General features: G+C 41.3%; 3 protein-coding genes and 1 long non-coding RNA gene across 4 annotated transcripts; 3 read left to right on the top strand and 1 right to left on the bottom strand.

The window, feature by feature from the left end:
* The first annotated feature begins 2,632 nt into the window (after window positions 1-2,632).
* Window positions 2,633-9,337, top strand: LOC139645817 (IgGFc-binding protein). The gene is made up of 4 exons (XM_071521663.1): window positions 2,633-2,672; window positions 4,520-4,632; window positions 5,059-6,204; window positions 7,051-9,337. Exons 2-4 carry the CDS (start codon window positions 4,584-4,586, stop codon window positions 7,461-7,463), a joined length of 1,608 nt encoding a protein of 535 aa, XP_071377764.1. The 5' UTR covers window positions 2,633-2,672; window positions 4,520-4,583; the 3' UTR covers window positions 7,464-9,337.
* LOC139645819 (sialic acid-binding Ig-like lectin 15) lies at window positions 9,191-18,041 on the bottom strand. Its single transcript, XM_071521665.1, has 5 exons — window positions 17,925-18,041; window positions 15,168-15,232; window positions 13,189-13,578; window positions 10,369-10,833; window positions 9,191-9,198 (listed from the first exon to the last, which is right to left on the bottom strand). The coding sequence occupies exons 2-5, from the start codon at window positions 15,220-15,222 to the stop codon at window positions 9,191-9,193; spliced, it is 918 nt and encodes a 305-aa protein (XP_071377766.1). The 5' UTR covers window positions 15,223-15,232; window positions 17,925-18,041.
* Window positions 16,605-19,711, top strand: siglec15l (sialic acid binding Ig-like lectin 15, like). The gene is made up of 3 exons (XM_071521664.1): window positions 16,605-16,722; window positions 17,912-18,283; window positions 19,335-19,711. The coding sequence occupies exons 1-3, from the start codon at window positions 16,677-16,679 to the stop codon at window positions 19,709-19,711; spliced, it is 795 nt and encodes a 264-aa protein (XP_071377765.1). The 5' UTR covers window positions 16,605-16,676.
* Window positions 19,712-21,739: 2,028 nt separating this feature from the next.
* On the top strand, window positions 21,740-25,021 carry LOC139645814 (uncharacterized). Its single transcript, XR_011695252.1, has 4 exons — window positions 21,740-21,838; window positions 22,730-22,777; window positions 23,926-23,961; window positions 24,067-25,021. It is a non-coding gene; the product is annotated as an uncharacterized lncRNA (long non-coding RNA).
* Window positions 25,022-27,363: the final 2,342 nt, after the last annotated feature.

Here is a 27,363-nt window from a genome sequence, read left to right as displayed (position 1 = left end):
AACAAACACACACACACACACACACACACACACACACACACACACACACACACACACACACACACACACACACACACACACACACACACACACACACACAGACAGGACGAATGGAAACCAGGATTACTGTGTTTCTGACACTGTTTCTAATACTGGAACACATCATTATTTCACAGGATACTATATGAGAGAATGATTTGGGTTCCAGCAGAGAAACTGTGCTGTGAGCAGTGGAAGGTTTAGACATGATACTATTATTATTATAAAGTTTATTGTATATACTTTTACTAAACAGGTACAAAGTACTACAGATAATAAAACAACAACAAACAAAAGCCAAAGATGACTATTACTACTTCTACTATTATTACTACTATTACTACTGATACTATTACTACTACTATTACTACTACTACTGCTACTGTCACTATTACTACTACTACTACTATTACTACTACTACTATTACTACGACTATTTACTATTACTACTACTACTACTATTTCTACTACTACTACTATTATTACTGCTACTATTACTACTATTACTACTACTATTTACTATTTACTATTACTACTACTACTACTACTTTTACTACTACTACTACTACTACTACTACTACTATTATTACTGCTACTATTACTACTACTATTTACTATTACTACTACTACTACTACTATTACTACTACTACAACTATTACTACTACTACTACTATTATTACTGCTACTATTACTACTACTATTTACTATTACTACTACTACTACTATTACTACTACTACTACTATTATTACTGCTACTATTACTACTACTATTATTTCTACTACTGCTACTATTATTACTACTACTACTACTTCTACTACTATTACTACTATTACTACTACTACTGCTACTATTATTACTACTACTGCTACTATTATTATTACTACTACTACTTCTACTACTATTACTACTATTACTACTACTACTACTGCTACTATTATTACTACTACTATTATTACTACTACTACTATTAGTACTACTTCTACTACTACTACTATTACTACTATTACTACTACTACTGCTACTATTATTACTACTACTACTATTATTATTACTACTACTACTATTACTACTACTACTACTACTACTACTGCTGCTACTATTATTAGTACTACTACTACTATTATTACTACTAGTACTATTACTACATGTACTACTATGAAAGCAGGCTGACTCTCTGTCTGTGTGAAACTGCTCAGCGGCTCCATCTGGTGGATCAACATGTGAACCGGAGAATCTGTCAGCTGTTCTTCAGACTTCCTGCAGCACACTTCATGTATGACCTTTAGAGATTAGAAATAATAATAATAACATACACACTCACAAATGATTTATGTTTTCCTTTTGTCTGTTTACTGAGTTATATTATGTATCTATGAATCTAGTCACTTTATTTTTATATTGCAGAAAATAATTGTGATATTATTATGCTTTATAAGTTGAATGTTATATTTTGGGCTATATTTTCCAATAAAAAGCATTGAAATTTTTTTTGTAGGAATAATTAATATTGTTGCATATTTCTATTTTCAGTCTTTTAACAGTTGTCATGTGTTAATGTGCCCAAAATGTAACTTTAAAGCAATATTTTACCTGTTTATTTTACTTTACCTTTCACTTAATCATTTTTGATATTAGGCTACTCTATTGTAAAAGTTTTACATTTTCATCATTTCACACACGTTTGCTTTTAATAAATCAATTAAAACATAAAAAAAAAAAATCATTTCTGATTCATAACTATATATATTGAAACAAAAAGAAAAAGGCTGTTGAAATGCTTCTAATAAACTGCAAAACTCAGTGATCAAAATGTACAATAAGATAAAAATCTTCTGTTCAAACTGACTATTCCACGTTGATTTTCTGTGTTTCCTTGAGCAGCAGCAGCTGGTCTGTGAACAGCTGCTGACCCTGAGCTCAGTCTGAAGGCCAGACTGATTTGAATGGCAGCTGATTTTACTGTCAAACTGAGTCTGGAGTCACATGACTGACACCAGATCAGACCAGAAAACACAAAACAACAAAACAACAAACAACAAACCTGCAGGAGTTCAGTTCATCTTCACTTTGTTTTAATCTTTTAATATTAATCACTGTGCTTCATTATCCAGTCTGGCTTTGCTGTGTCACTGTTGGAGATCACACAGGATTCTACTACTACTGCTACTACTACTGTTACTACTAGTGCTATTACTACTAGTGCTATTACTACTACTACTACTACTGCTATTACTATTACTACTACTGCTACTGCTACTACTACTACTTCTACCACTACTACTACTACTGCTGCTGCTGCTGCTGCTGCTACTACTACTACTACTACTCCTATTACTACAACTATTACTACTACTGCTATTACTACTACTTCACTACTTCACTGATTCTCTCTGACTGAATACAGCTCTCATGTAGGCGACACCCTGAGGCCTCACCCCCCCCCCCCCCCCCCCCCCTCCCCACCCACCACACACACACACACACAACACTGACCCTGTGCGTCTTATGCAAAAGTTTCCAAATAGAGTTTGACTGACAAATGTGTGTTTCCATGTCTGAAGGAGAAAAGAGCATCAGGATGTGATTTCAGCAAACGCTCTGCTGCTGAAGGTGAAGACCGACCTGCTGACGGTAAGACAGAGATTTCATCACATGGAGGAGAAAATGGAACAGCTGATTCATTTCTGCTCTGGTGCATACTGCTGGCTACATGTCAGGAAATGCTTATGAAGGGTTTCATTACAAAAAGCAACTGTACATGTAGATCTGTTTCGTATAAAAGTTTGTTACCTCCTAAGTCCTACCTAAGTCCAGGTGATTTAAATCCACAAAAATGGGACTGTAAGGTCTTGGGATCATGTATAACTTTAATAATATTCAACAGTCAGCTTCCCCTGCTGCTTCTGTTTCTTTGTGTTTGCCTGTTTGTCAGTTTGGGAACTGGAGCACATGGTCTTATGGGTAATGATGACCTAAAACTACTGGAATCATGTTTTAGTGATTATATACAGCTGAGAGAGACTGACTCCACCACATAGACAAGAAAAAACAGAAGTTGATTCAGTTCTTTGCTCTGGTAGCTTACCCAGGATACACTACACTCCAAGTGACTGTATACATAAATCTGTTGTGGAAAAATTTAGTTAATCTGTGTTGACTGCTTGATTTCCAAAGTCCAGGTGATTGCTAATAGCTTAATCATATTCAATAGTGAATTTTACTTTCTTGCCAGCAATCACTTTGTCAGACTTGGTGTCACACTCGGTGGTCTCTGGCCTCTAGGCTACGGCCGACCCGTTTAAAGGGGAATGACACCCATTTAAAGAATTCATGTTCTTCCTGTGGCCGAAGACAGTTCAGTCAGTATTTGTGAACCACAAGGATGTAAAATCTGACTCTGCTCCATAGACAGTGAATGGGGCGCTGACTTTGTTGACCCATAAGATTTCTGTGAGTTTTGGCATCTCAACTCATGTCAGCATCTTATGGCTCTAGAAAGTCAGCACCCCATTCATTGTCTATGCATAGAGCAGCTGTTGATTTTACATCCCAGTCACATCACAAGTTCAAGGGTTTGCTCTTACATTTCTGGCTTTAGGAGAGAGCGGAGCAAGTTCACAAGTATTGACTGAACATAATGTGAATTCTTAAAATGGGTAGCATTCCCCTTTAAGGGTCTGTGTAACTCTGGTAGTGTCTTGGGTTGTGCATCTTCCTCCATGATAAAACCCCCAAATCAGTGATTCTGAGATCTCCAGTCTGCTCTGCTGGAGCAACAGATCACAGAATCACTGATTTTGGTGTTATATCATTGGGGTTGTACACAGCGAGCCGTATATCTATGCAAACCTATAGCCAAGCTCTTTGAAACAGGCCAGTGTTGGTGACAAGGCTGAATGTGTGAATATGTGATGAGGTACAAAAGTACATTTAAAAGTGATACATCTGTGTCTATAGAGATCTGTTTTAACCAGAGGTGGAAAATAACTAAGTACATTTACTTGAATACTATACTTAAGTACAATTTTGAGGTACTTGTACTTTACTTGAGTATTACCATTTTATGCTACTTTATACTTCTAATCCACTACATTTCAGAGGGAAATATTGTACTTTTTACTCCACTACCTTTATTTGATAACTTAAGTTACTAGTTACTTTGATTCAGATTATTAATACAAAATATAATCAACTAATAAATTGTGATGTATTATTATATATAAAGTAGTGGAAATCAGCCCCACCTTTTCCAGCTGCAACATTAAAATTATGCTTACACATTAATGCATCAATAATTATAATTCAATAATATAATATATACTGTATTATTCTGAATAATGATTCTGAATTCTGATTCTGCATAATGAGTACTTTTACTTTTGTTGCTTTAAGTAACATTTTGAATGCAGGACTTTTACTTGTAGTTTTACTTAAGTAAAAGATCTGAGTACTTCTTCCACCACTGGTTTTAACCACAGGGAACTAACTGTCGGTACTGGCTACAAACCCAAAGAGCTTGTCAGAGCTGATCTTCTGGCCGCCATGGCTCTGGTGCCAGGCCTCCTCCTGATCCTGGCAGCACTTCACCAAGGTAAACCAAACCTGCACAGAAACACCGTTCACAACTGTCATCTGCCCTCAGTTGCCTGTGTGTGCGCTTTAAATGTAAAGCAGAGCTGCAACAGTCATCCAAAATCAATAAAACTCTACTGAATATGTCTTTGATATTGCTCAAATATGCTAGGTGTTCAAATCAATAACTGATAACGCATCTTCAAAAAGTCAGCTTTTCAAGAATTTAGTACAGCAGCCTTATCTTCCTAGTTTACAATGGTTTTCATGGGACATGAAAATTGGTCTAACTATAACACACCATGGTTTCCTTGTTTTTTTTTTATAGTTATGGAAAATCACCAAACTTGAAGCTACCAGTTTTTTTGTTAAATCTTTACCAGTTGAAATTATGACTGTTTGGAAGTTTGAGATCATTGCTTTAGCCGGCTGTTTCCTTTTCTAGAATCCACAGCCACCTTCCCCGAAAACAGCACAGGTGTTCACTTCATCGTTGCTTTTCCGGAGAACATCGCCTATTACCATCCTGATGCGCCCGAAAACAAGGTCCAAATCACTGCCTTGCGTTACAGCACATCGGTCACCGTTCAGGCGCATATCTTCCATAGAAAAACAAAGCAACTGCAGGCGGGGGAGACGTGGGTTTATGACCTCGACGCACGAATGGAGCTCAGTAAGTCACAAATGTCCAATAATACCCTCCAAATCACCAGCACCAAACCTGTCGCTGTCCATGCCATCAACCTAAAAAAAGACAGCATGCAGACTGCTCTGGTTGTGTCCGCTAACAACTTGGGCACAGAGTACCACATCCCGCCAGTGCCCAGAATCAAGGGAACCACCGAGCCTGCGTCATCAGTCACTACAGACGTAACGGAAAGAGGTCCGTTCAAGCTCGTCATCATCAACTCTGACAAAGTAAACACAGTTACCCTGGAAGGTGCAGTGAGCAACGAGGTTTCGCTTGAACCCTACCAGCTTGCTCAGTTCTGGGTGAAAGAGTCGGAGGCGATGCGGTCGGTGAAAGCCGCCAGCCCAGTGGCGGTCCTCTTCGGTCACCCATGCGCCATCGTGGTCAACTGCACCTGCGGGATGCTGTTCACCCCTCTGCCGCCAGCCAACGAGGAGAAGCTGAAGTTCTTCGTTCCACCAATTCTGGCCAAGGATGCTGAAAGTGAGACATTTCTACTTCTGTCAGACAAAGCCAGTCTAGTTCCCTTCAACGCAGACTCGTCCATGGTGAAGGCCTCCGGTACAGTCCTCCTCTACCGGCCCGGCATGCTCCTCAGCCTGATCCCGGAAGAGGACTTTGCCTCCTGCTACATACTCAACCACATCCCCAACATCAATAACTATGCCGTGCTCGTGGTCCACAAGGACCAGACTGACGGGGTTCGCCTAGGGAGTAATCCTTTGTCGAGCCCCAAGTGGCAGGAAATGAAAGGGACGGACTATGTCTCGACGAACATCGTACTAACGGCAGGCAAAAACATCATCTGGCACACTTCCTCCAAAATGGCTGTCTATTTCGTGGGAAAGAAAAAGCTTGCTGTGTTTGGGAACCCCGCCCCCAGCATCAGCAAAACTCCAGGTATTGTTCTTCACCGTGAACCGCACACGAGCCACACACTCCTCACCATATTCATGTTTTCTGTGTCCATCCTCCATCCTAAAGTCAGATTGAGATGCACTGAAGGGATCTGATCTCAGCCTAGGCAGCAAAATACACAGAATAAGATTTTGAATGTGATGTTCAAAACTTAACTTTAACCTAATACAAAGATATTTGGCGGTGACACAATTTAGCCCCAGATGACATAAGCAGGGTGGATGCATTCGCCTACTACGATTAGACGACGATTAGACTCTGGGGGCCACGGCCAATATTTCGGGGTTCCCAGTGTAGCCAGCGGTCATTCGGGCCAAGACTTCCTCTTCCGTGCGCCGGTCATTGTTTACAGTCCGATTAGCAACTTGAGACGCGAGAATGGAGTCGGAGTTGAGAGACGACGTCTCATATGCAGATATGCAGATATATACAGTTTATAGAGATTAGCCGAAATGTCGTCTGGACCTAAAACACCTACAAAAAGTATTGATGTTTGTGTATTGTACTCAACTTGGTGGAGTTGGAGTTGAGTACAACACACAAACATCGATACTTTTTGTAGGTGTTTTCCAACTCCATTCTCGCGTCTCAAGTTGCTAATCGGACTGTAAACAATGACCAGCGCACAGAAGAGGAAGTCTTGGCCCGGATGTCCGCTGGCTACACCAGAAACCCCGAAATATTGGCCGTCGCCCCCAGAGTCTAATCGTCGTCAGACCGATAGACGATGGGTTCAGAGATTTAAAAGTACTACGAACAAATAAGCAAATAAACAAAACTGTGTCCTAAGTTGATTTTGATTCAGATTTTACCTATAACATCTCCCAGATTTCAGGGGCTGCGTCTTGACTCCAGAAGTCCTGGAGATTGGAGAAGTGGCAAGCGGCTGGCCCGAATCGGTCAAGTACTGCAGAGAGAAGAACCTCCAGCTGATCAGCCTCAACAAGGACAAGCTCCAGAAACAAGTCTCCGCAAGGCTGAGCCAGACCACGGATGACAAGCTAAAGCAGGTATGGATCGGCCTGCGTCGAAGCTCCCTGACCGGGGAGTGGTACTGGGTAAGCAAGGATCCGGTCACCGACACTAACTGGGAGCAGGGAGAGCCAGGCACCGTGCAGGACGGCCAGTGTGCCATGATGAGTCTGGACACCAAGAAGGACTTCAGCTGGAGCGATGAGGACTGCTGTAAGACCGCCATCCCTGTCTGCTACAGCGGGCCCGTCCTCTTACCAGTGGAGTAGGACCAACATGATCTCATAAAAAGTTGTGAAATGAGCACAAACTCTGAAACGCAGATTTACATGCTGTGGACCCAAATTATTTGAAAATTACGTTCCTCCACCACAAATTGGATTCAGTGACAATAACACAAGTTTGATTCTGTGGCAACAGCACAAATTGACACAGCATTTTCGGCTAAAGGTTGGATGGTTAAGTTTAGGCAACTAAAACAACTTGGATAAGGTTAGGGAAAGGCTTTGGTCATGGTTAAAGAAGAAGAACTTCAGCTAAAAATTTTTATTTGACTGACAGTAGAAATTTCCTTCCTACAAGCTGGAAATTGAACTCCAGTCACCAGAGTTGAAGTCAAACTCATCCAACCATCCACCACCTGACCACAACACCCTGACTGTCCACTGGGCTGCTTCACTGTGACACTATTTGCTGTTTATAGTCGTGCGTCATTCACGTAACCGTTTCGTACATTTTACGAGCCACCAACACGTAATTTGGTGTTAACAAGTCGTGCATATTTCACATATTTGTGTGAGATCATGTTGGGTAGGACAGGCGTAAGAGGGATAAAATTCATTTGAGGGTACCTGGCAAAATCTTGCGCTTATTTATCTTATCTTGCAAGTGTGTCGTGAGGTAGTGGATGTGACCTTCTCACTTTTCAGGAAAGTAGTGTGTACACACATACTGAATCAAAACCACACTGAGTTCTGCAGCAAGTCTTTCGATTTATCATATCATTTTGCCAGGCCAAAGGCTATTGTATGGAAGACTTTACAACTAGTAGGGGGTCAGTGTAAGTTTTATGTTGTCTACATTGGAAGTCAGCTGATGCAACCATTAACCTCTGTCTGAGGTTTAACAGCTGCAACAGGCTGCTGGTCAGCTAACCACCATTTCTTGTTAAAAACAACAGAAGGTAGCATTAGCTGGCTAGTAGTCTCATGCTAACATTACTGTAACATCAGTGTGTTTCCTGGCTAGTTAGCTAGCTAACAGTTTGTTCAGGCTAACTGAGCTGACTCTTCTCAAGCTACAACTCAGAGTGTTTGGGCAGACTGCAGAGCCTCTCTGTTTAGTCAGTGGAAACTACACACCTGAAAAAAGAGAAGGCTACATTTTAATAACTAGTAAGATAAATCAAGCGCACCTTCACTAGTTCAAAAGTTAGAAACCAGTTTTCTTTGCCCAAGTGTGAAGTGTGATGAACATATAGTAGTGCAAAATATCATAAGGCTATCAATACACACACAAAGGTAATGTTAATGTTAATTGTCTAGTTAGTTGATCAGTGATTTAAGCCTATTGATTTTCTTGATATATCTTTGTTGATATATCTTTATCTGTATATTTTTCTACTATAATTTTGTAACCAACGCATCATTCTTCCTGTGTGTTATTTATTTAGTAGGCTATAGAAACATTTTCTGACATCAGTTTTCCAATGAATGGGAAACAAACAAATCAATATGTTGTTTTAAAGTGTGAAAAAGAAAAGCAGCTCATTCTCGTGACTCCAAGATCGACTGCCATGTGATCACAGGGGTTTGTTTCAATATGTTTGCATATCCTATTTATTGTATTTATCATATTCAAATTAGGCTCAAATCTAGAGTTTGCATTTCCTCATGACAATTCTACAAATCAGAACCTTTCAGAAATAACAGATTGGACCTGGAATCTATTTATTAAAATCAATATATACAATACTATATACAGTAAATACACTGAGCTAGGGATCTGATTGGTCAGAGAAAGTCCAATGTCCATCACTTTGTCTTCTTTTACTCAACAGTTTGGCAGTTTCAGAGTGTCTATGTATGGGAGTAAACTCACTATTATGTGTAATTTTACTGAATGATTCTAATAAAAGTATGATACTGAGTGAAACTTGGTGTTGTATTTCTGTCTTTTATTGCCTGGCAACATCCAACAACCAATTTCAATATTTGTTTAATCAATTACTGTTGCGATTCTCATCATTATCACATTTAAACATATTCTAGTATTCCTGACATACTCTCAACAGCATTATACAGTGTTACTCAGAAATGGAATTGCATGAGCAGATTGATACATTTAAAGATTATTATCACAGGTTAAGCAAGATTAATTTCTTTACTGTTAGGCAGTGTAGCTTTACTGAAGAAATGGCAGAAGGTGAAAACTCAGAGACTAGAGGAATATATTAAGACTGTTCGACATTATTGCTTGCTGTTACAATAAATCAGTCGGCATGGACAACATGAACATGCATAACTACTTTGAATGTATTTTCCTGGTGAGAAAAGTTTAGTTTAGCTTAGTTTGGTTCAGTTCAGTTCATAAATACATTATTATAGTAAGAGAGTTGACCGGCAATATATAGGAGACTATGGTTTGACTGTTATGGGTTTTTGAAGGCCAATACCAATAACAATTTGTTTTGTACCAAACCTGCCAAAAGTAGATATTTTGTGCCAATACTCAATATATTTAAACTCAACCAAAAAAGTGCCCAAAAAAAAATTCCCCCAGATTTTTATTCTTTGCAGGGTGGAAAAACCTAGAACAGCATTTAGACCATGGAACCAGTAATAATAATAACAATACTACTACTACTACTACTACTATCACTAGGCTACTACTACTGCTGCTACTGCTACTACTACTAACAATAATAATAATAATAATAATAACATATTGGTTGATAGTTATATGGAATCTAATCAAAATGTCCCCTTACAATCAGTTCAGGTTAAGAGCTTCCCATAGACAACCAGTGTAGCATTGATCAATTCTACAATAAATATGTAATCAATTGATCTTTAATAAAATGCCAATATCGGCCTGATATAACATTGAACTCTCCAGGAGACGTTAGAGATCCCAGAGAGTTTCTAGATAATGAAACGCAGAGAAAGATCAAACCTAAAAAAAACAGAAACACGGCGGAGCGGCTGTTATTTCCCCAGCAGCCGAAGCCGAGCAGCGCCCCTCCCTGCACCATCCACACCCCCATCCCGACCAGGAGCAGCACCTTGGCCCCCAGGGAGACGGACAGCAGGAGCAGCAGGGGAGGCGAAGCCCCGCCCGCCGAGGCGTCGGGGCGGGGCGGCAGGACGTAGAGCGTGGCCTGCTCCTTGCCCAGCGGGTTGGAGGCGCTGCAGGTGTACTGCTGGCCGGGCGAGACGTCCCGCAGCTGGCTGACGGTGTGGTAGTGGCCCGGCGAGCCCGGCAAGCCCTGGGCCAGCGGGCCCACCGCCGCCCCCTCCAGCAGCTCGTCCGGACCCAGCCACTGGACGTCCGGCAGCGGGGAGCCCTGCACCCGACACAGCGCCCTGTACCCCGTCTCCTCGCTGCCCTCCACTGACAGGCCCAGGATCCTCGGGGCAGCTGCAGCCAGAAGCACAGAGAATTATTTACAGCGCTATGTGTCGCGTTTTTCATTTTTAAAATACTCCTGATCACATTTAAAGCTTTGCGAGGCCGGGCTCCTATATTTCGGAATTGTTGGAGCCACACACCACAGCGAGGCCACTCAGGTCCTCAGACCAAGGCTCTTGTCCCGCGATCCAAACTTAAAACAAGAGGTGACCGTGCCTTTTCAGTTTTAGCTCCAACCTCTATGGAATCGCCTCCCTCTGTGTGTTCGACTGGCAGATTCAGTTTCCCTTTTTAAATCACTTCTTAAAACCCAACAGGCATTTTATTAATGTTCATTTTACTGGGTTTTATCATTTTAATTTCATGTTCCTATAGACTGTGGCACTACTTGTCTGCACTTTATGTCCTGTGCGTGTTTTGTTTTTTTGCCCTTTTTTCATTTATCTGTTTTAATTCTGTTTGTTTGGTTGTCTCTTGCCTCTGATTTTTTTTTTGTTTGTTTGTTTTTAACCTGCCTCTTGTTTTATTTCCTTGTTTTGAAAAGTGCTATATAAATAAAGTGTTACTTACTTACTATTTTTAAACCAGCAAAATATCACTGTCAAAGTAACAGCACTAGCTTGGTATAGTTACTGTAAACCAATGAGAGCATGGTGGAGTCGATTGTTCTCCTCTATCTCACAGCAGTAGTGTTGTTAGTTCTAGTGTTTCTTCACATTAAGACTACATTTCCCATAAGCCCTGTTGCTTCCTGCCCCCCCCCCTCCCTGAAGTGGATCAACATGTTGGAAGTGATTTCTCCATCTTCCTTTCCCTCCTTCCACCATCTGCTGCCAGAAACTCTTTCAGCTTTAGCTCCGTTTGCTCTGGAGGAACAGAACCTCTTCCTGTTTTGTGCCGTAAAGCGATCCAGCAGATTTCCCTCCAGATCCACCAGGTGGAGAAACTATGGAGGATGCAGAGGAGAGGCTGATAGAGGCTGATGGTCTGTGCTGATGATTTATTGATGTTAAAATGATACACACAGAACCTTTCAGAGTTACTGTGACTATGAAATAAACAAATTGTTCTTGTTACAGTCCATGTGCTGAGGTGACAAGTTAGACCAGAAAACACTGACATGTTTTGTGTCTCTCCATCAGCAACAGAAACTGGATCAACTGTAAACTGACAAACTGTGGATCCATTCACAGTGAGAAGAGGAATCTGACTTTACTTTGTTTCTGCACTTTATTTTCTCATTTCTAATGTTTCCAGTGAAAAGAATCTAGTGTGAACTCTGTCCTCTCTCCTTTTAGAACCACATGGAAAAGATCACAGCTGACAACGTTCTCTGTTCTAAAGAGGAACTCAGGAACTTTTACTCTGACGACATTTTAAATCACACACTTTGTACTTTTAGAGATTTTTACACCAGTACTTTTACTTCTACTTAAGTAAAACCAGTGGTGGAAGAAGTACTCTGATCCTTTACTTAAATAAAAGTACCAATACAGCAATGTAAAAATACTCCATTACAAGTAAAAGTCCTGCATGAAAAATCCTACTTTAGTAAAAGTACATAAGTATTAGCAGCAAAATGTAGTTAAAGTATTAAAGTAAAAGTAGTGGTTTGGTCCCTCTGACTGATATTTTATTATATATGACATCATTAGATTATTAATACTGAAGCATCAGTGTGTAAGCAGCATGTTACTGTTGTAGCTGCTGGAGGTGGAGCTAGTTTGAACTACTTTATATACAGTTAGCTAGTTTAGTCCGGTGGTTCCCAACCTAGAGGTCGGGCCCCTCCAAAGGGTCACCAGATAAATCTGAGGGGTCATGAGATGATTAATGGGAGAGGAAAGAAGAAAAAACAAAGTTCTGATACACAAATCTGTTTTCAGTTCTTTGATATTGGATCATTTGAACATTTATTGAAATGAAACCATGTGAGGTTTAGAGGGAAAAATCACTATTTGTTGGAGCTGTTAACAACTCATAGACATCTGAAATGTGACCCGACTACACACTGCTGTTTGTAAGACGTCAAAAGCCAAAAAGGTTGGAAACCACTGGTTTCATCTTTAACAATGTGTTGTATTTTAAAAGCTTGTTATATTATCCATTGTGTCAAATCTCCATCTGAAAAGTAACTAAAGCTGTCAAATAAATGTAGTGGAGCAGAAAGTACAATATTTCCCTCTGAAATGTAGTGGAGTGGAAGTATAAAGTAGCATCAAATGGAAATACTCAAGTAAAGTACAAGTATCTCAAAATTGTACTTAAGTACAGTACTTGAGTAAATGTACTTAGTTACTTTCCACCACTGGGTGAAATATAATCAAAGTCACAGTACTTGTACTGGAGGAGGACGCTGCCTACCCTCGACTCGCAGCCTGGTGCCCATCTTGTCCTCGTAGCTGACGTGGTCGTGTCCCGGCACCTCCACCCGGCAGTAGTAGCGCCCGTTGTCCTGCAGGGCGGCGCTGTTGATGCGCAGGGAGAGGTCGTGCTCCCGCGGGTTCCCCTCCAGCCGGTAGCGGTGGTCCTGCTGCGGCCCGGGCTCGCAGGCGCGGGTGGCGGCGCGGCTGGTGCAGCGGAACAGGACGGCGGCGCCCTGGCCGTGGCCCAGCCGCCACAGCACCTGCAGGGAGGAGTGGTGCGAGTGCTGCGGGTGGCTGAAGGTGCAGGGCAGCACCACCGGGTAACCCTCGATGGCCCGCACCTCCGCCGGCATGATCATGGACCAGCCGTCGTCAACGGAGCCTTGACCTGGGGGGGAAGGGGGGGTCGCAGAGGATAAAGCTTATCTAGGTTTGACCGTCTTAATGTTTATTCTGTTTGTCATCCTGTTACTAACTATCTAATGGTAGACTGGGTGCTAATTACCTGTTAATTGTCTTTTTAACTGCTGTTAATTGCCAACAAATTGTTTAGCAGTTAGTATGATCATGTTATAACCACAGGTGTGACCAAGTCAACTCTGCTCTAGTCCCAAGTCAAGTCTCAAGTCTAAATGTAGAACAGCAAGTCAAGTCAGAACAAATCAAGAGTCCAGTATCAATTTAATATCTTAAAGAAAACTAAATATCTAGGACTTTTCAATGCAATATGGTTTTAATAGGATAAAAACTTGGTAAGAGCATCATGAGTTTGATTTCTAGAATCAGTTCCAACTTCATTAAATTCAATCATTCCTTTCTTACTTAAGTACAGTAATGAAGTATTTTTACTTTGTTACATCCCACCTCTGCAAACACAAAATCTCAAGTCAAGACTTTAGAAACCTTTTCAAGTCATCAAAGTTCAAGTCAAGTCAAGTCTCAAGTCTTCTCTTCATGCTTCAAGTCAAATCTCAAGCTATTAAAGCTGTGACTCGAGTCCCCACCTCTTGGTTATAACCAAACTCTGTGCATCCATTACTTCCTGTGTAGACTCTCCAGCAGACAGAGCTCATATAGATCCATATGAATTATCCAGTATAATAACATCAAACACATCCATTATGATGACTGAAACACTTTTGGCTACAAAAAGGCCAAACCTGTCAGTCAAATTAGGCTTATGTCACCACCTCCCACTCATGAACAACACAGGACAACAATGTGACCATGCCATCGTTATATTAATACTAGAATTTATAACCTCCTCCTCTCCTTGTCTCCTCTCTCCTCTCCTTGTCTCCTCTCCTCTCTCCTCTCCTTTCCTCTCCTCTCCTTGTATCCTACTCTCCTTTCCTTGTCTCCTCTCCCCTCCCCTCTCCTTGTCTCCTCTCCTCCTCTCCCCTCTCCTCTTCTCCTCTCCTTGTCTCCTCTCCTCTCCTCTCCTCTCCTTGTCTCCTCCTCTCCTCTCCTCTCCTCTCCTTGTCTCCTCTCCTCTCCTCTCCTCTCCTCTCCTCTCCTCTCCTCCATGGTGGGACACACAAACTGCTCTCCTCTCATAGTAGTGGGATTTTCAGCATGTTCACTTTTTTTTCTGCGTACACGAAGTTTACAAAACATTAATAAAACCTTGCTAAAACTGAGTTGCATCCTGTTTTGCGAGGCGGATCAAGCCTCGGTGGTCTTCAGGCTCAAAACCCTTGAATCTTCTCCTCTGCTTCATGACTGAAGTGAAGTGGGTTTAACAGGTGAAATCAATCAGAGATCAGAGCGATCGTTTAGATTGATCAGAGTCCAGAATGATTGATAAGCCTCCTTTGACAAGCTTTGCAAGGTTTGTCACCAAAGAGAACAAGGAACGCAAATATAGAGAGAACAGTCACATTACAATCTGAAAGATATAGGGCTGTGTTTCTGAATGTGTGTGTGTTTCTGTGTGTGTGTGTGTGTGTGTGTGTGTGTGTGTGTGTGCGTGCTCACCTCCTATAACAGATAACAGCAGGCTCAGAATGCTGCAGACCAACTGGGCGTCCATGATGAGACTGCTGAAGACACAACACAATAAGTTAGGATGGGTGTGTGTGTGTGTGTGTGTGTGTGTGTGTGTGTGTGTGTGTCAGTGTGACTCAGTGTCTCCCAGTCACAGCTGTGTGCTTCAGTCTTTCCAGCCTTCTATTTCTACAGTGTGGATATTCCCCTTCATGTCTTTTTTAATAGGAGAACAGTTTGTTGGAAGCATTAAAGGCAGACTGTAGCACCCAGCTGAAGGAATCCAACATTGATCCAATATTATCTTTTATCGTCTTTCAGTGGAATCATGTTGTGATCATATGTGGATATTTATGATATTGTGACGCACAAATCTGCTGTCTAAACTGATGAGAACAGGCAAATTCTATTTAAAAACTCTGACAAAATTAATATTGTTTGGAAATTTCAGTTTTGTTTGACACTTGACATTACCATTACCTCTATGTCTCTGCTCTGTGCTTTTGCTTTATTTCACTGGTGTGTTTAGCCCTGCTTACTCTGCACTTTAAGTCACTTTATTTACTGTCATTGCACAACCATTTTTTGCATTGTGGAATTATTTATTTATCTACTGTATGAACAATCTCCATATGTATAGGACCTTGTAGTTTAAAGTAGTTTAACGTTTTTAGTATCTTATGTTTATGTACAGTGCAGTTACTTTATACAGGTCAATTTTTATTGTGTGTATTGTTAAATATTTATTGTGTGTATTTAATTGTGTGCCGTATTTAAGCTACTGGCTGCCTACATTTCCTCCGGGATTAAAAAAAGTATCTATCTATCTATCTATCTATCTATCTATCTATCTATCTATCATTCAGTTCAATGGGATGAACATCAGTTTGATTATTTAAGCTTATTGGTGTGTGTGTGTGTGTGTGTGTGTGTGTGTGTGTGTACACCACCACCTCCAAGTTTTGGACCCACCTGACTGAATGTTCTGTTTCATTCTCTTAAAGCCATTTTGATCTACAGTCTTCTGCTTAAATGCTTGAAATTAGTTTCTTAGTCAAATATAAATAGTGAAGTTGATCCTATGTATGAATTTCTTTCCAAAGCCTTTGCCTTTCCATCAAGGCAAAGAATCTAAAATATAAGATAGTTTTGATTTGTGTAACACTTTTTTGGTCGCTGCATAATTCCATTTGTGTTATTTCATAGTTTTTACTGTTATTCTAAAATGTGGAAAATAGTAAAAATAAAGAAAAATGTGGTATGTCCAAACTTTTGACTGGTAGTGTATGTGTGTGTGTGTGTGTATATTTGAATTTGTTTTCTACAGCATGATCTCTTTCAAAGCCTTCCCTATTTCTCTCACAGGAAATGACAAGTTTCACATGCCGGATTTCACAACACTGTGGTGCTATTCTAGTGACAAGACAGACTGCAAAGTTTTTACTTTATTTCCCTTGTTTCTGCTTCTGCTGTCGCTCGTGTCTGACCCGTCTCAGAAGGATGCAGATTCAGTCTTATGCTCTTATTCTATCAATGATCATCACAGGTAAGCTCATATCTTCTGTGTATAGGAAGGAAGAGCATTTAAACATAAGAGGGTGAAGAGGTTTTGTGATGGAGTCGGAGGGGATGGGAGGGGATGGGAGGGGATGGGAGGGGTGGGGGGGCGGGATGGGAGGGGCTTGCAACCATTTGAAGGAGTTTCAGCGTCTTGATAGACAAACTAAAGACCAATAACTAAAAACCAATTAAAAATACACAGTAAATGAATTAACAATAGAAAGTTACAACCAATAGTCAGGATGCTGAAGTCGACTGTTGTTCCCTGTTGATGTTTTTTTCTTTATAAAACCAAAAAATACTCAAAATGTCCATGTTGGTATTGCACCAAAATAATGGTATCTTACTGTTTGGTCGTCTCGGTTTTCTTTCAAGATGATTTTGAGTTCGGCAGCCTCTCTGCGGCACGCTTCCTAATCATTTCTGTTTAACTCCTAACATTCCTGTTTAAGGCAGCGCTCCTGTGTTGTCACTGATCCCCAAATAGTTTGAAACATTTGCAGTGTTTAGCTCCAAAATACAATATGTACCATTTGAAAAAAGCACCTTACTCTGACAAAATGACTGATAAAACAAAACTCAAACAAATGGAGGTGTGCTACTGTGTAAAGCAGTTCCCACATGTTTTCATGCCTCAGACTCAAATAGATACACATTAGGCCATGGAGTCCCATTTCATGAGATTTTGTCCCAGGGACCCATATGGGAATATTTTAGTTTTTGATGAGGTAGTATTAAAGCTGCACTAGTCAAGATTTTTATGTAAAAATCCAGCCATTTTATCAGCCTAAGGCCTTATCCACAATAATCCGGGTAAATCTGAAAACACTGTTTTCGTGTTGTTTGCGTTTCCGTCCACACTATTAACCAACAACTACAAGACCGCCAAAGCCACGGAGAATACAGACTGTTTGACTCCTGCCTGAGATCACATGACAATCCCACATCAACGTTTTTGAAAAGCTCAGTTTTCCCTGTCCACACTGCAACACGAAACCGGTGTTTATTAAATTTACCCTCTTTGGAGAGTGTTTTCAGATTTACCTGGATTGGTGTGGACAAGGCCTAAATCACAGAGTATGAAAAGATTTGGTATGAAAGATTTCTGCAGCTGCCCAAAATCTCCACTCTTGCTTCAATTGATCAAAACATGAACCCCCCCCCTTCCCCTTCAGGGTCTTTCTCCACCTCGTTGGACATGGCGGTCTCTCCGGTGGTCCACGCCCCCAGAGGAGAAGACGCCGTCCTGTCCTGCTCCTTCACGCATTCCAAACAACAAGACTATTCAGGGTCGATCATCGTCAAATGGCTGGCGAGAGAGAAGACGGGCGAGCCGTTCTTCCGCTGTTCGGTCAGGAACGACTCGAGCGAAAGACTCAGCGACTGTTCGACGCCGCAGTTCTCTCTGGACGGAGATCCTCGGCGGGGGGTGCTCTCCCTCCGCATCGGGGCGCTGCAGTTTAACAATAACGGGACGTACTACTGCGGAGTCGAGCTGGACAAGACAGGAGAATCTCTAGAAAAGGAAATACAACTTTATGTCACTGGTAAGATCTTCCTGATAGATGAGGGGAACAACATGATCTCATAAAAAGTCGTGAAATGAGCAGGAACTCTGAAACAGATTTACCTGCTGAGGACACGAATTATGTGAAAATTATGTTCCTCCACCACAAACTGGATTCTGTAAGAAAACACGAATTGGACACTAACGGTTCAGTTTAAACTAAATCAACTCGGTTAAGGTTTGGGAAAGGCTTTGGTCAGTTAAATAAGGAAAACTTTCGCTAAAAATTAGAACTTGACTCACGGTAGATTGGTCAAACTCACCACAACACCCTTACTTTCCACTGTGCTGCTTCGATGTGACACTACTTCATGTTCATTTCATGTATTTTTTGTGAGATCAGGTTGAAATATCGAGTCCAATCCCTGCCATTGTCACGTAATCCTTTTAAAGTGGCGGAATGTTCAGAATATTCTTCGGAATGTTCAGAATATTCTTTGGAATGTTCAGAATGTTCAGAATATTCTTTGGAATGTTCAGAATATTCTTCGGAATGTTCAGAATATTCTTCGGAATGTTCAGAATATTCTTCGGAATGTTCAGAATGTTCAGAATATTCTTCGGAATGTTCAGAACATTCTTCCGAATATTCGCGGCCACAACACGTAATCTGCATTTCAGAGTTTGTGCTCATTTCACAAAATTTTACGAGACTGTGTTGGATCTCTGTTGGTGTTTTATAATCTTTTCATTTTTGTCCTCGATGCTTCTCTCCCTCCCTGATCTCTCAGAACTACATGAAATGAACATGACTTGTTAACACCAAATTACGGGTCGGTGGCACGTAAAGTGTTAAAACTTCGTTGTGGTCGGGTGGTGGATGGGCGGATGAGCTTGACTTCAATGCCGGGGACCAAAGCCTTTCCCTAACCTTAACCAAGTTGTTTTAGCGTTCTAAAATTAACCGTTAGCCGACCTTTAGCTGAAAATGTCGCGTCCAATTTGTGTTTTTGTCACAGAATCCAGTTTGTATGTTTCAGAGTTTGTGCTCATTTCACGACTTTTTATGAGATCAAGTTGTTCTCTCCTAGCTAAAGCTCAGATCCTGAATCTCTCTGTGGTGGAAACCTCCGGCCCGGACGGTCCCACCAGGACCCTGCAGTGCGAGGCGGAGGGCCATCCGCTGCCCAGCGTCACCTGGCTGTCGGCCTCCAGCGACCCGTTGGAAGCCAGCGCCCAGACCACCGGGCCCGGACCGTACCGGCTGACCAGCTCCGTCCCGTACCCGGAGGAGGACGTGGTCACCTGCAGGGCGGAGAACAGGCTGGGGGGGGCGGAGAGGCGCTATCCACCCGGCGGCACGCTGTGGATAACGCTGACGGCGTGCGGAGTCCTGCTGCTGCTGCTGCTGCTGCTGCTGCTGGGCTTCACCGCCTGCTGCCTGAGGAGGAGAGGTGTGTGTTGTTAGGGGCAGCTCAGAAATACACCGAACCAATGCTGATATCCATGACAACATTATATTCTGTGGCAGCCATTTTGAGGTGAACCAGTCAACTGACAACAGGCCCTTTTCACATTCTGTTTCTCAGCTTCTGCATTGAGAAACCGGTGCATTACAACTTCCTGTTGCAGCTCTGTCCTTCACTAACCTGCCCACAATTTTTAATTTGTTACATTAATTATCTAGTGCTAGTAACCATGGGAGCATATTCCCAGGGTCCTATGTTCCCAGGGTCCTATGTTCCCAGGGTCCTATGTTCCCAGGGTCCTATGTTCCCAGGGTCCTATGTTCCCCAGATTTATATGGCACATAATGGGAACATGACAAAGGGTCCTATGTTCCCAGGGTCCTGTGTTTAACCCTAACCCTAACCCTAAACCCTAACCTAACTAACCATATTAAGCAAATACAGAGCTGGGGAACATCTTTTTCAGGTTCCCATTATGTGCTATATAGAGCTGGGGAACATAGGACCCTGGGAACATAGGACCCTGGGAACATAGGACCCTGGGAGAGCACATATGTAGAACTGGGGAACATAGAACCCTGGGAACATAGGAATGACCCCATAACGATTACAATTTTGTTGATTTTGTTGGATTGGTTTGTCAATAAGTCGCAAAAAGAAACTTGCCACAGGAAGTTGTAATGCACCAGTTTAGCTGTTACCATGACAATGTGAAAAGGGCCTATTCAAGAGTGCTGATTTGATTAGGTATGGCCCACAGAACTTGACTGGATAGAACGGTCATTCCCATTCAAATCATCGTTCCTGGACAGTCGGAGCGGCGGCCATCTTGCTGTGACCCGTTGGACTAGCTTCTGTATAAAGCGACTCGCAGCAAGTCACTGAGCTGAGAGGTTTTACAGCAAGAACCAAAGCAGCTTCTCTGTCTCCTTGCTGCCATGGATTGCTAACATGCTAATGTTGACTAGAAGAGCTAGAGAGAGAAGTCCAGTCTGTGATGAAGCTACGTTAGCCTCGTCGCTAACGTTAGCTTCCAGTTGAGTTTTGACAGTTTGCTAACAGACTCATCTGCTCAGTTCTCACAGTGTGACAGACTTTACAGCCTTAATGTCCAGACTTGTGTTGTCACCACAGCAACTAACACTTAAAATTAGCCAAATTACCATGACAAGCAGAGGAAAGACTGTTCGCTCCATTCAGGTTCTGTGGTAACTCTCCAAATAGAGAGCCTAAGCCCCTCCCCTTCCGCTGTCCCCCATGGGACCTTATTTCTGAAAAAATATGTACGGTAGTCAACGGCGAGAGACAAATAATTGTTTGATCCCGTTTGAATTGTGCCATGAATTACACATATGATGTTTTGTCGATTTAAAAGATAATTTTGCAAGTCAAGAAAGTGTCAGTTTGTGGTAAAACTGTAAAGTAACGTTTAGTTTAGTGTTTCAGGCTCAGTGAACTACATCTCTGTCTCACCGACACCAACATGAAGGAAACAGGAAACACACAGCATGGCGTTAACGTTAGCCCCCACTGTACTAAAACTATCCTAAAGCAGTTTAAATCCGTTCTCACTGTCTACCTTCCAGGTTGTGTTTAATACTCCTGCTGTCTGAGAGGGACTGAGCTTCAGGCTCTGGGAGCTTGTGGAGAGAGAAAGTGATGACGTCACTTACGCCACTTTTGGGTGTGTCGTCTTTCTGATTATGTATTTTCACAGTCTGATACTTCAACAGTTTCACCACAAACTGACACTTTCTTGACTTGCAAAAATTGTCTTTTAAATTGACAAAACATGTGTAATTCATGGCACAATTCAAACGGGATCAAACAATTATTTGTCTCTCGCCGTTGACTACCGTACATATTTTTTCTGAAATAAGGTCCGATGGTGGACAGAGGAAGGGGAGGGGCTTAGGCTCTCTATAGGGGTTTCACAAGTTTTCAGCTGTATATCTCATTTGAAAAGAAAAAAACCTGTTTTAACCCTGAACATCCTCTGTCTGTTGTCTCGTCTGTTGGTTTTGAAGCAGTGGCGCGGCGGGCGGAGCGCGGCGCTGGCGCTCCAGCAGGCGGCGCTGCAGAGCCTCAGCTGCTCTACTCCACCATCAGCCTGCCAGACTCCCACTGTGAGTCCTGCAGCTCGCACCCGATGAATATTTCAATACTTACACACCATAAATACTTAAAGTGTTTTCTTTTATCCCAGTGGTTCTGAACCCGGACCACTCAGGAGCTGCAGATGATTTTGGGAGAGTCGTGAAATTATTTATTGGATGTGAATGTGTATATTTCCATTATACAGATTTAGTATCATGTTTTTAATCTTTGTGATAGTTTTTTTGTGAGGTAACGAATATTTGCAGCTTCTAGACTTTGTCCCATAATTAGTAAAATGGCTTGAAAATGGAAAATAAAACTCATTATTTAGTGTCATTCTGCATGCTTACACCTCAGATAGATGACATTGCCTGAACACTGAGAGCCAGTGACTGAAACAAGGAACATTAGTCCTGTTGCTGCAGGTCATGTCCTGCATCCAGCAGCCTGTGGACCAATGATGAGTCTTTTTTTGCATTGCAAATTGAAATAAATAGAGCAGCTTGTTTCTGTGTCATTTGATCATTCTTCCTTTCTCTCTCTCTCTCTCTCTCTCTCTCTCTCTCTCTCTCTCTCTCTCTCTCTCTCAGGACTTCAGCTCTAATTCCAGTATCTTTGCACTCTGCACCATTGTCCTAGTGTTGTTTATACATATATATACACACACACACACACACGTATACATATATATATATATATACTTTTTTATATATATGCATATTTGTACATAGTAGTTAAATGTTTAGGTTTACCTCTGTTCATCTTGTTGTCCATATTTTTAGCTGTATATTTATTCTGTGTAAGTACATTGAGAGCAACGAAAAACCGGAGTCAAATTCCTTGTATGTGGACATACTTGGCCAATAAAGCTGAATCTGATTCTGCTTCTAATGGGATCTTGCTGTTTTCCTCCTTCACAGCTCTCCAGACTAGTTTCAGAGGCTCCACACAAGACCATGAAGAGCCAGGTGAGTCTCATCAAGCTGCACATCATTAATGTCAACTGACCGCAGCTTTAACAGGCATGTCTCTAGAAAAGACTGGATTTCTACAAAGACTTTTAGAGTCTCTGAGAAATTAATGAGGACAATCCTATATGATTAGTCTAGAACCCTAACCCTAACCCTAACCCTTGTTGAGTGAAGAGAGAGTGTTGCTCATTAAGTTTCCCTAACCTAATCCTGCTGAGTCAGTGGGCTCATCCCTCTCTCTCTCTTTCCTGTCTCTCTCTCTTCTTTGAACAAAACAAAACAAAAACAAAACAAATTTAAACAAAAAACGTTTCCCTGCCTTAATTTTTTTTTGCAGCTGGTCCGAGGATTTGATTCTGTGTCAGAAGCAGACTGTGGTTCTGCGTTGTATCTCCAATAAAAACACTAGACGATTCACGAGGATCTTTGGTTCCAAAATATGCCAGACTCTGATTGGAAAGAAAATCGGGGATGCAGGCTTTATCAATTCTGCCCCAAAGCTCTGGAACACTCTGCCTATAGATATCAGGGAAGCAGCTCGCTAAATATTTTTAAAAGAAAGCTAAAAACTTCTCTTCACTTTAGCCTTTAACTCGCTCTGACTTTCCTGATACAGGCCTGAAACTCTTTTTTGCACTTTGTATTTGTGTATTTTACTTGATTTTATGCATTCTATGTACTTTTTTTTATTTTTTAACTTTATTTTTATTATTATTACTCAGTGGGTTTTATTTTCCATCTTATGTTATGCATTCCTCATTTTTATCTGATTTTTACTATTACTATTATCAAGTGGGTTTTATTCTCCATCTTATTTTACATTAGTATGGCATTCTATCCCTGTTTTTATGCTCATTCTATGTCTATTTTCATGTGAAGATGCATTATATGTATTCTATTCTCATCTTTATCTTATTTTTACTATTATTATCAAGTTTTATGTGAAGCACTTGGTGCATGTAAAGAACTTTGAGCTGCATTTCTTGTATGAAAGGTGCTATACAAATAAGGTTCATTATTATTATTATTATTATTATTATTATTATTATTGTTGGATGTTTTGTTCTGGAACCAAGTCAGTAGAGATGTGCTGGTCCATCCTGAAAAGACATTTTAACAGCTGTGACAAACCTCTGTCATTCCAGCCGTCCTCTACTCCCTTGTGAACGCCCCGCAGTGAGGTATGAAAAATATTATCCATTAATATTATTATTATCCATCCGCTCAGTAAATGATAAGGAAAATATCTGATTCGTGAACCTGTGTCCATGTTCTCCGCTTTGCAGGAACAACAGAGAACATGAAGCTCCTGGATGTTTCCCCAGCATCACATCGTCTGATCTGCTGTCATGGCAACAGTGGGTCAGGTTTTCCCAACATGAGGGTCGGGGTCCCTGTTCAGGTCCTCTGATAAAAAAAAATAGGATCCCTAGAAAAATTTCCTTGATATTCTACACATTTTTGTTATTTTGTGCCTTTATTTGTGCCCTTTGAACCTTTATTCATTCATTTGATGAGATTTTGTCTCTCAGACCCAAATCGGAGAATATTTTTGTCCAGAATTCCGTCACTATCTGTATTGTAGGTAAAGAGATAACTGAAACTATGGCGAAAATAGTCTTTTCTTCTACATTCTCTAATTGTAACTTGCAAATTAAGTAGCCTAATGGTGAAATTTATCACTTCCTCAATTTGCTATGGACCCCCTGGAAGCTACTGAAGGACCCCTGGTGGTCCCCGGACCCCACGTTGAGAACCACTGTGCTAAATGACGTAATGTAATGTAATATAATGTAATGTAATGTTTCACCTGGTGTATTTATTATTCTGTCCACCAGGTGGAGCCAGAGATCTGCTTTAAAACCTGTTGTCTAGATGGAGTAATCTGTCTAAATCATTAATTCCCAGTTTGTCCATCATAGTTTGGCTGTCAGAAACATTTCCCCCCAGTTTTATGACTTTAAAGGAAAACATGCACTTCCTAAATTGGTTGAATCAAGATATGCATCAGCTCTCTCATCTTTTCAAAGAAGAACATGAGAGAGCTGATAGGTCAGTGGTTACAATGGCAGCAATGGGACAGCTTGTATTTGCATATTGCCTCCAACAGGTGGCGCTCAACAGCATGAACACAGTGAGACTGATCTGTGGAAAACAGTCACTCCCACTTTGTGCATCAGTTTGGATATAAGCAACTTTTAACCTCAGTTTTATAACTTTAAATAAAATATGAGCTTTCTAAATTGGTCATTTATCAACTCCACCAGATGGAGACAGATAATACACAGGCTAACTAGCTTACCAAGCTAGCTACTGCAGGCTAGTAGCTAGTATGGTTAGATTGTATTGTTTCAGTTAGCAGCAGAGCGCTAGGCTTCATAATATTAGCTTCTTCCTCTCTTACCTCTTGTCTTTTTCACTTCAGTCTAATGTTAAGCTGGCAAATTTTAGGGCAAATTTTCCAGTAACGGGCAACAAGTATGAGCAACTGGGAACTGAGCAAGTTTGACAGTTGGAGAGAAAATGGATGAAATATCAGACACTGCTGCATTCTGTACCTTGCCTCCTCTTTGCTACTGACATGTAAATTATCTAAGTCTAATAATTTATTAATTTTATCAAGGTTATCAACTAGAATTTCATAAAGTGATTATAGACTTATGTTTTGCTCTGACATCCATCAGCTAGCTAGTTTGCTAGATTTAATGTTATTTAAAAAGAATCGCAGGTATTATTTCCTAGTTGTGTTTACTATTTAGTAGCAGTTGGACCATTTCAAAAACATCTCAGGCTGAGGACAGGTCACCTGACCAGTTTTCTTGTCTCTGGTTGATGTTGAAACCTCTCTGATGAAGCTTGGCTCGATTTCAAGCTGATATATTCTTTTCAGTGAGAAATATTTCCAGCGAAGCTTGTGACCCAAAGTTGCCCTGAAACACTGAAACAGCCTGTGTTTCTTCACTTTACTGAGCCAGAAACACTGTGGTTCTTTGGCTCCGCCCACTGAGGTTTAACTCAACCAATCAGATTATTTCTGCCTCTGAACAATATTTGCAGAAGAGTCAAACACAGCATTGTGTTCAGGAGAAACCTCTGTGGTTTGCTGTGAGCAGCCACCTGTGGTGCAGCTGAGGCTTTCACTGTGGCTCCGACCCCAACCACACACACACACACACACACACACACACACACACACACCCACACACACACACACACACACACACACACACATTTTTAAATTCCAGGTTTTTACTCTGGTCAGTTCTGAGTCCAGCTCTCTGACTGTTGGTTCAGAAGCTGCTGCTGATCTCAGGCTTCACTTCCTGCTTCTGCTGCAGGTGCTGTGTGTGTGTGTGTGTGTGTGTGTGTGTGTGTGTGTGTGTGTGTGTGTGTGTGTGTGTGTGTGTGTGTGTGTGTGTGTGTGTGTGTGTGTGTCACCACCTTGTGCCCAGCGGATGTGGTTAACAGTGCAAAGTATCTGCCGTTACGTCTCCACGACAACCAATAAAGCTGCTAAAAAAAATACTTGCTGCTGAACATAATAACTGCATTTTCACTTTAACATCACTGTTGCTGTTATTCGAGAAAAGCGAGGCGGCGAGCAGGCGGCAGAAAACGCTTCGCTCACATTGACGAGAAGTAGAAAAATCCACCGCTGAAAACATCCTGTGTGATCACACCTTCAGGCCGCATTTTGTGTTCTGCCTCAAAATGAGATTCCTTCTGTTTGAAAACAGCTCACATCCACTCTAAGAAAATGATTAAAAACATGAAGTTTAAACAAGCAGATAGTAAACATGTTGTCCCACCAGTGATGTAGTTCCACCCTTGGGTCAGTCAGTGATTGCTGAGTGAACTTGAAATATGAGTGAAATTGTATTTGCATTTTGGTATGGGACAATGAAAGGACAGATTGACCATATATTTCTGTTGCCTACTCTCCTCAGAATTAGGCTTACAAGTTATATCTTGAAATGTAGTAACTGTAATTGTCCTGTTTTTACTCAATACAGGACAAAATATAAGAACTACAATACGCAATAAATACAATCCCTACATTACACAATGTACACTACAATACAATTTATAATACAATATACAATATAACATACGACACCAGGAGCGTGAGTGTTATGAATAATATAAATGCTAAATGATAAGTGATATATGGTATTGCACAGTAGGTAAGTGGTAATATGATATAAGTAGTGAACACTGAGGCACAGTGGTAGTGCAGTGATGATGCAATAACAGAACAACAGTCCAACAACTGGACAATAACTACAGTGTCTTGTGGTTAGAGGTTTGACTCTCACTTCAACACATCAACCCAGTCTGATGTCTCCAAGTGTGTAGCGTGTGGAGACTGTTATGTTACCTATGATAACTTTAACTGTGTTGCTTTACCACTGAGTCCCCATTCATTGTCAATGCCGCCCCCTAGTGGCACAAAGTCAACATTACAGTGTGACTAATGAACAAACTAACGGACGGAGACCGATCCACAGTCCCCCCATTGGTGGGGGAGAACCAGATGATGGTACGTTTTTAAAGGACAGTAAAGCTGCACTGCGCAACTTTGC

Source organism: Centroberyx affinis, unplaced genomic scaffold (genome assembly GCF_046629955.1).
Source record: "Centroberyx affinis isolate AG114_WGS23_722 - 3 ecotype Tasmania unplaced genomic scaffold, CSIRO-AGI_Caff_v1 ptg000911l_1, whole genome shotgun sequence".
NCBI classification, from domain to species: Eukaryota; Metazoa; Chordata; class Actinopteri; order Beryciformes; family Berycidae; genus Centroberyx; species Centroberyx affinis.
The sequence above is the reverse complement of the archived record's forward strand: the minus strand, read 5'-3'. Positions and strand labels throughout refer to the sequence as shown.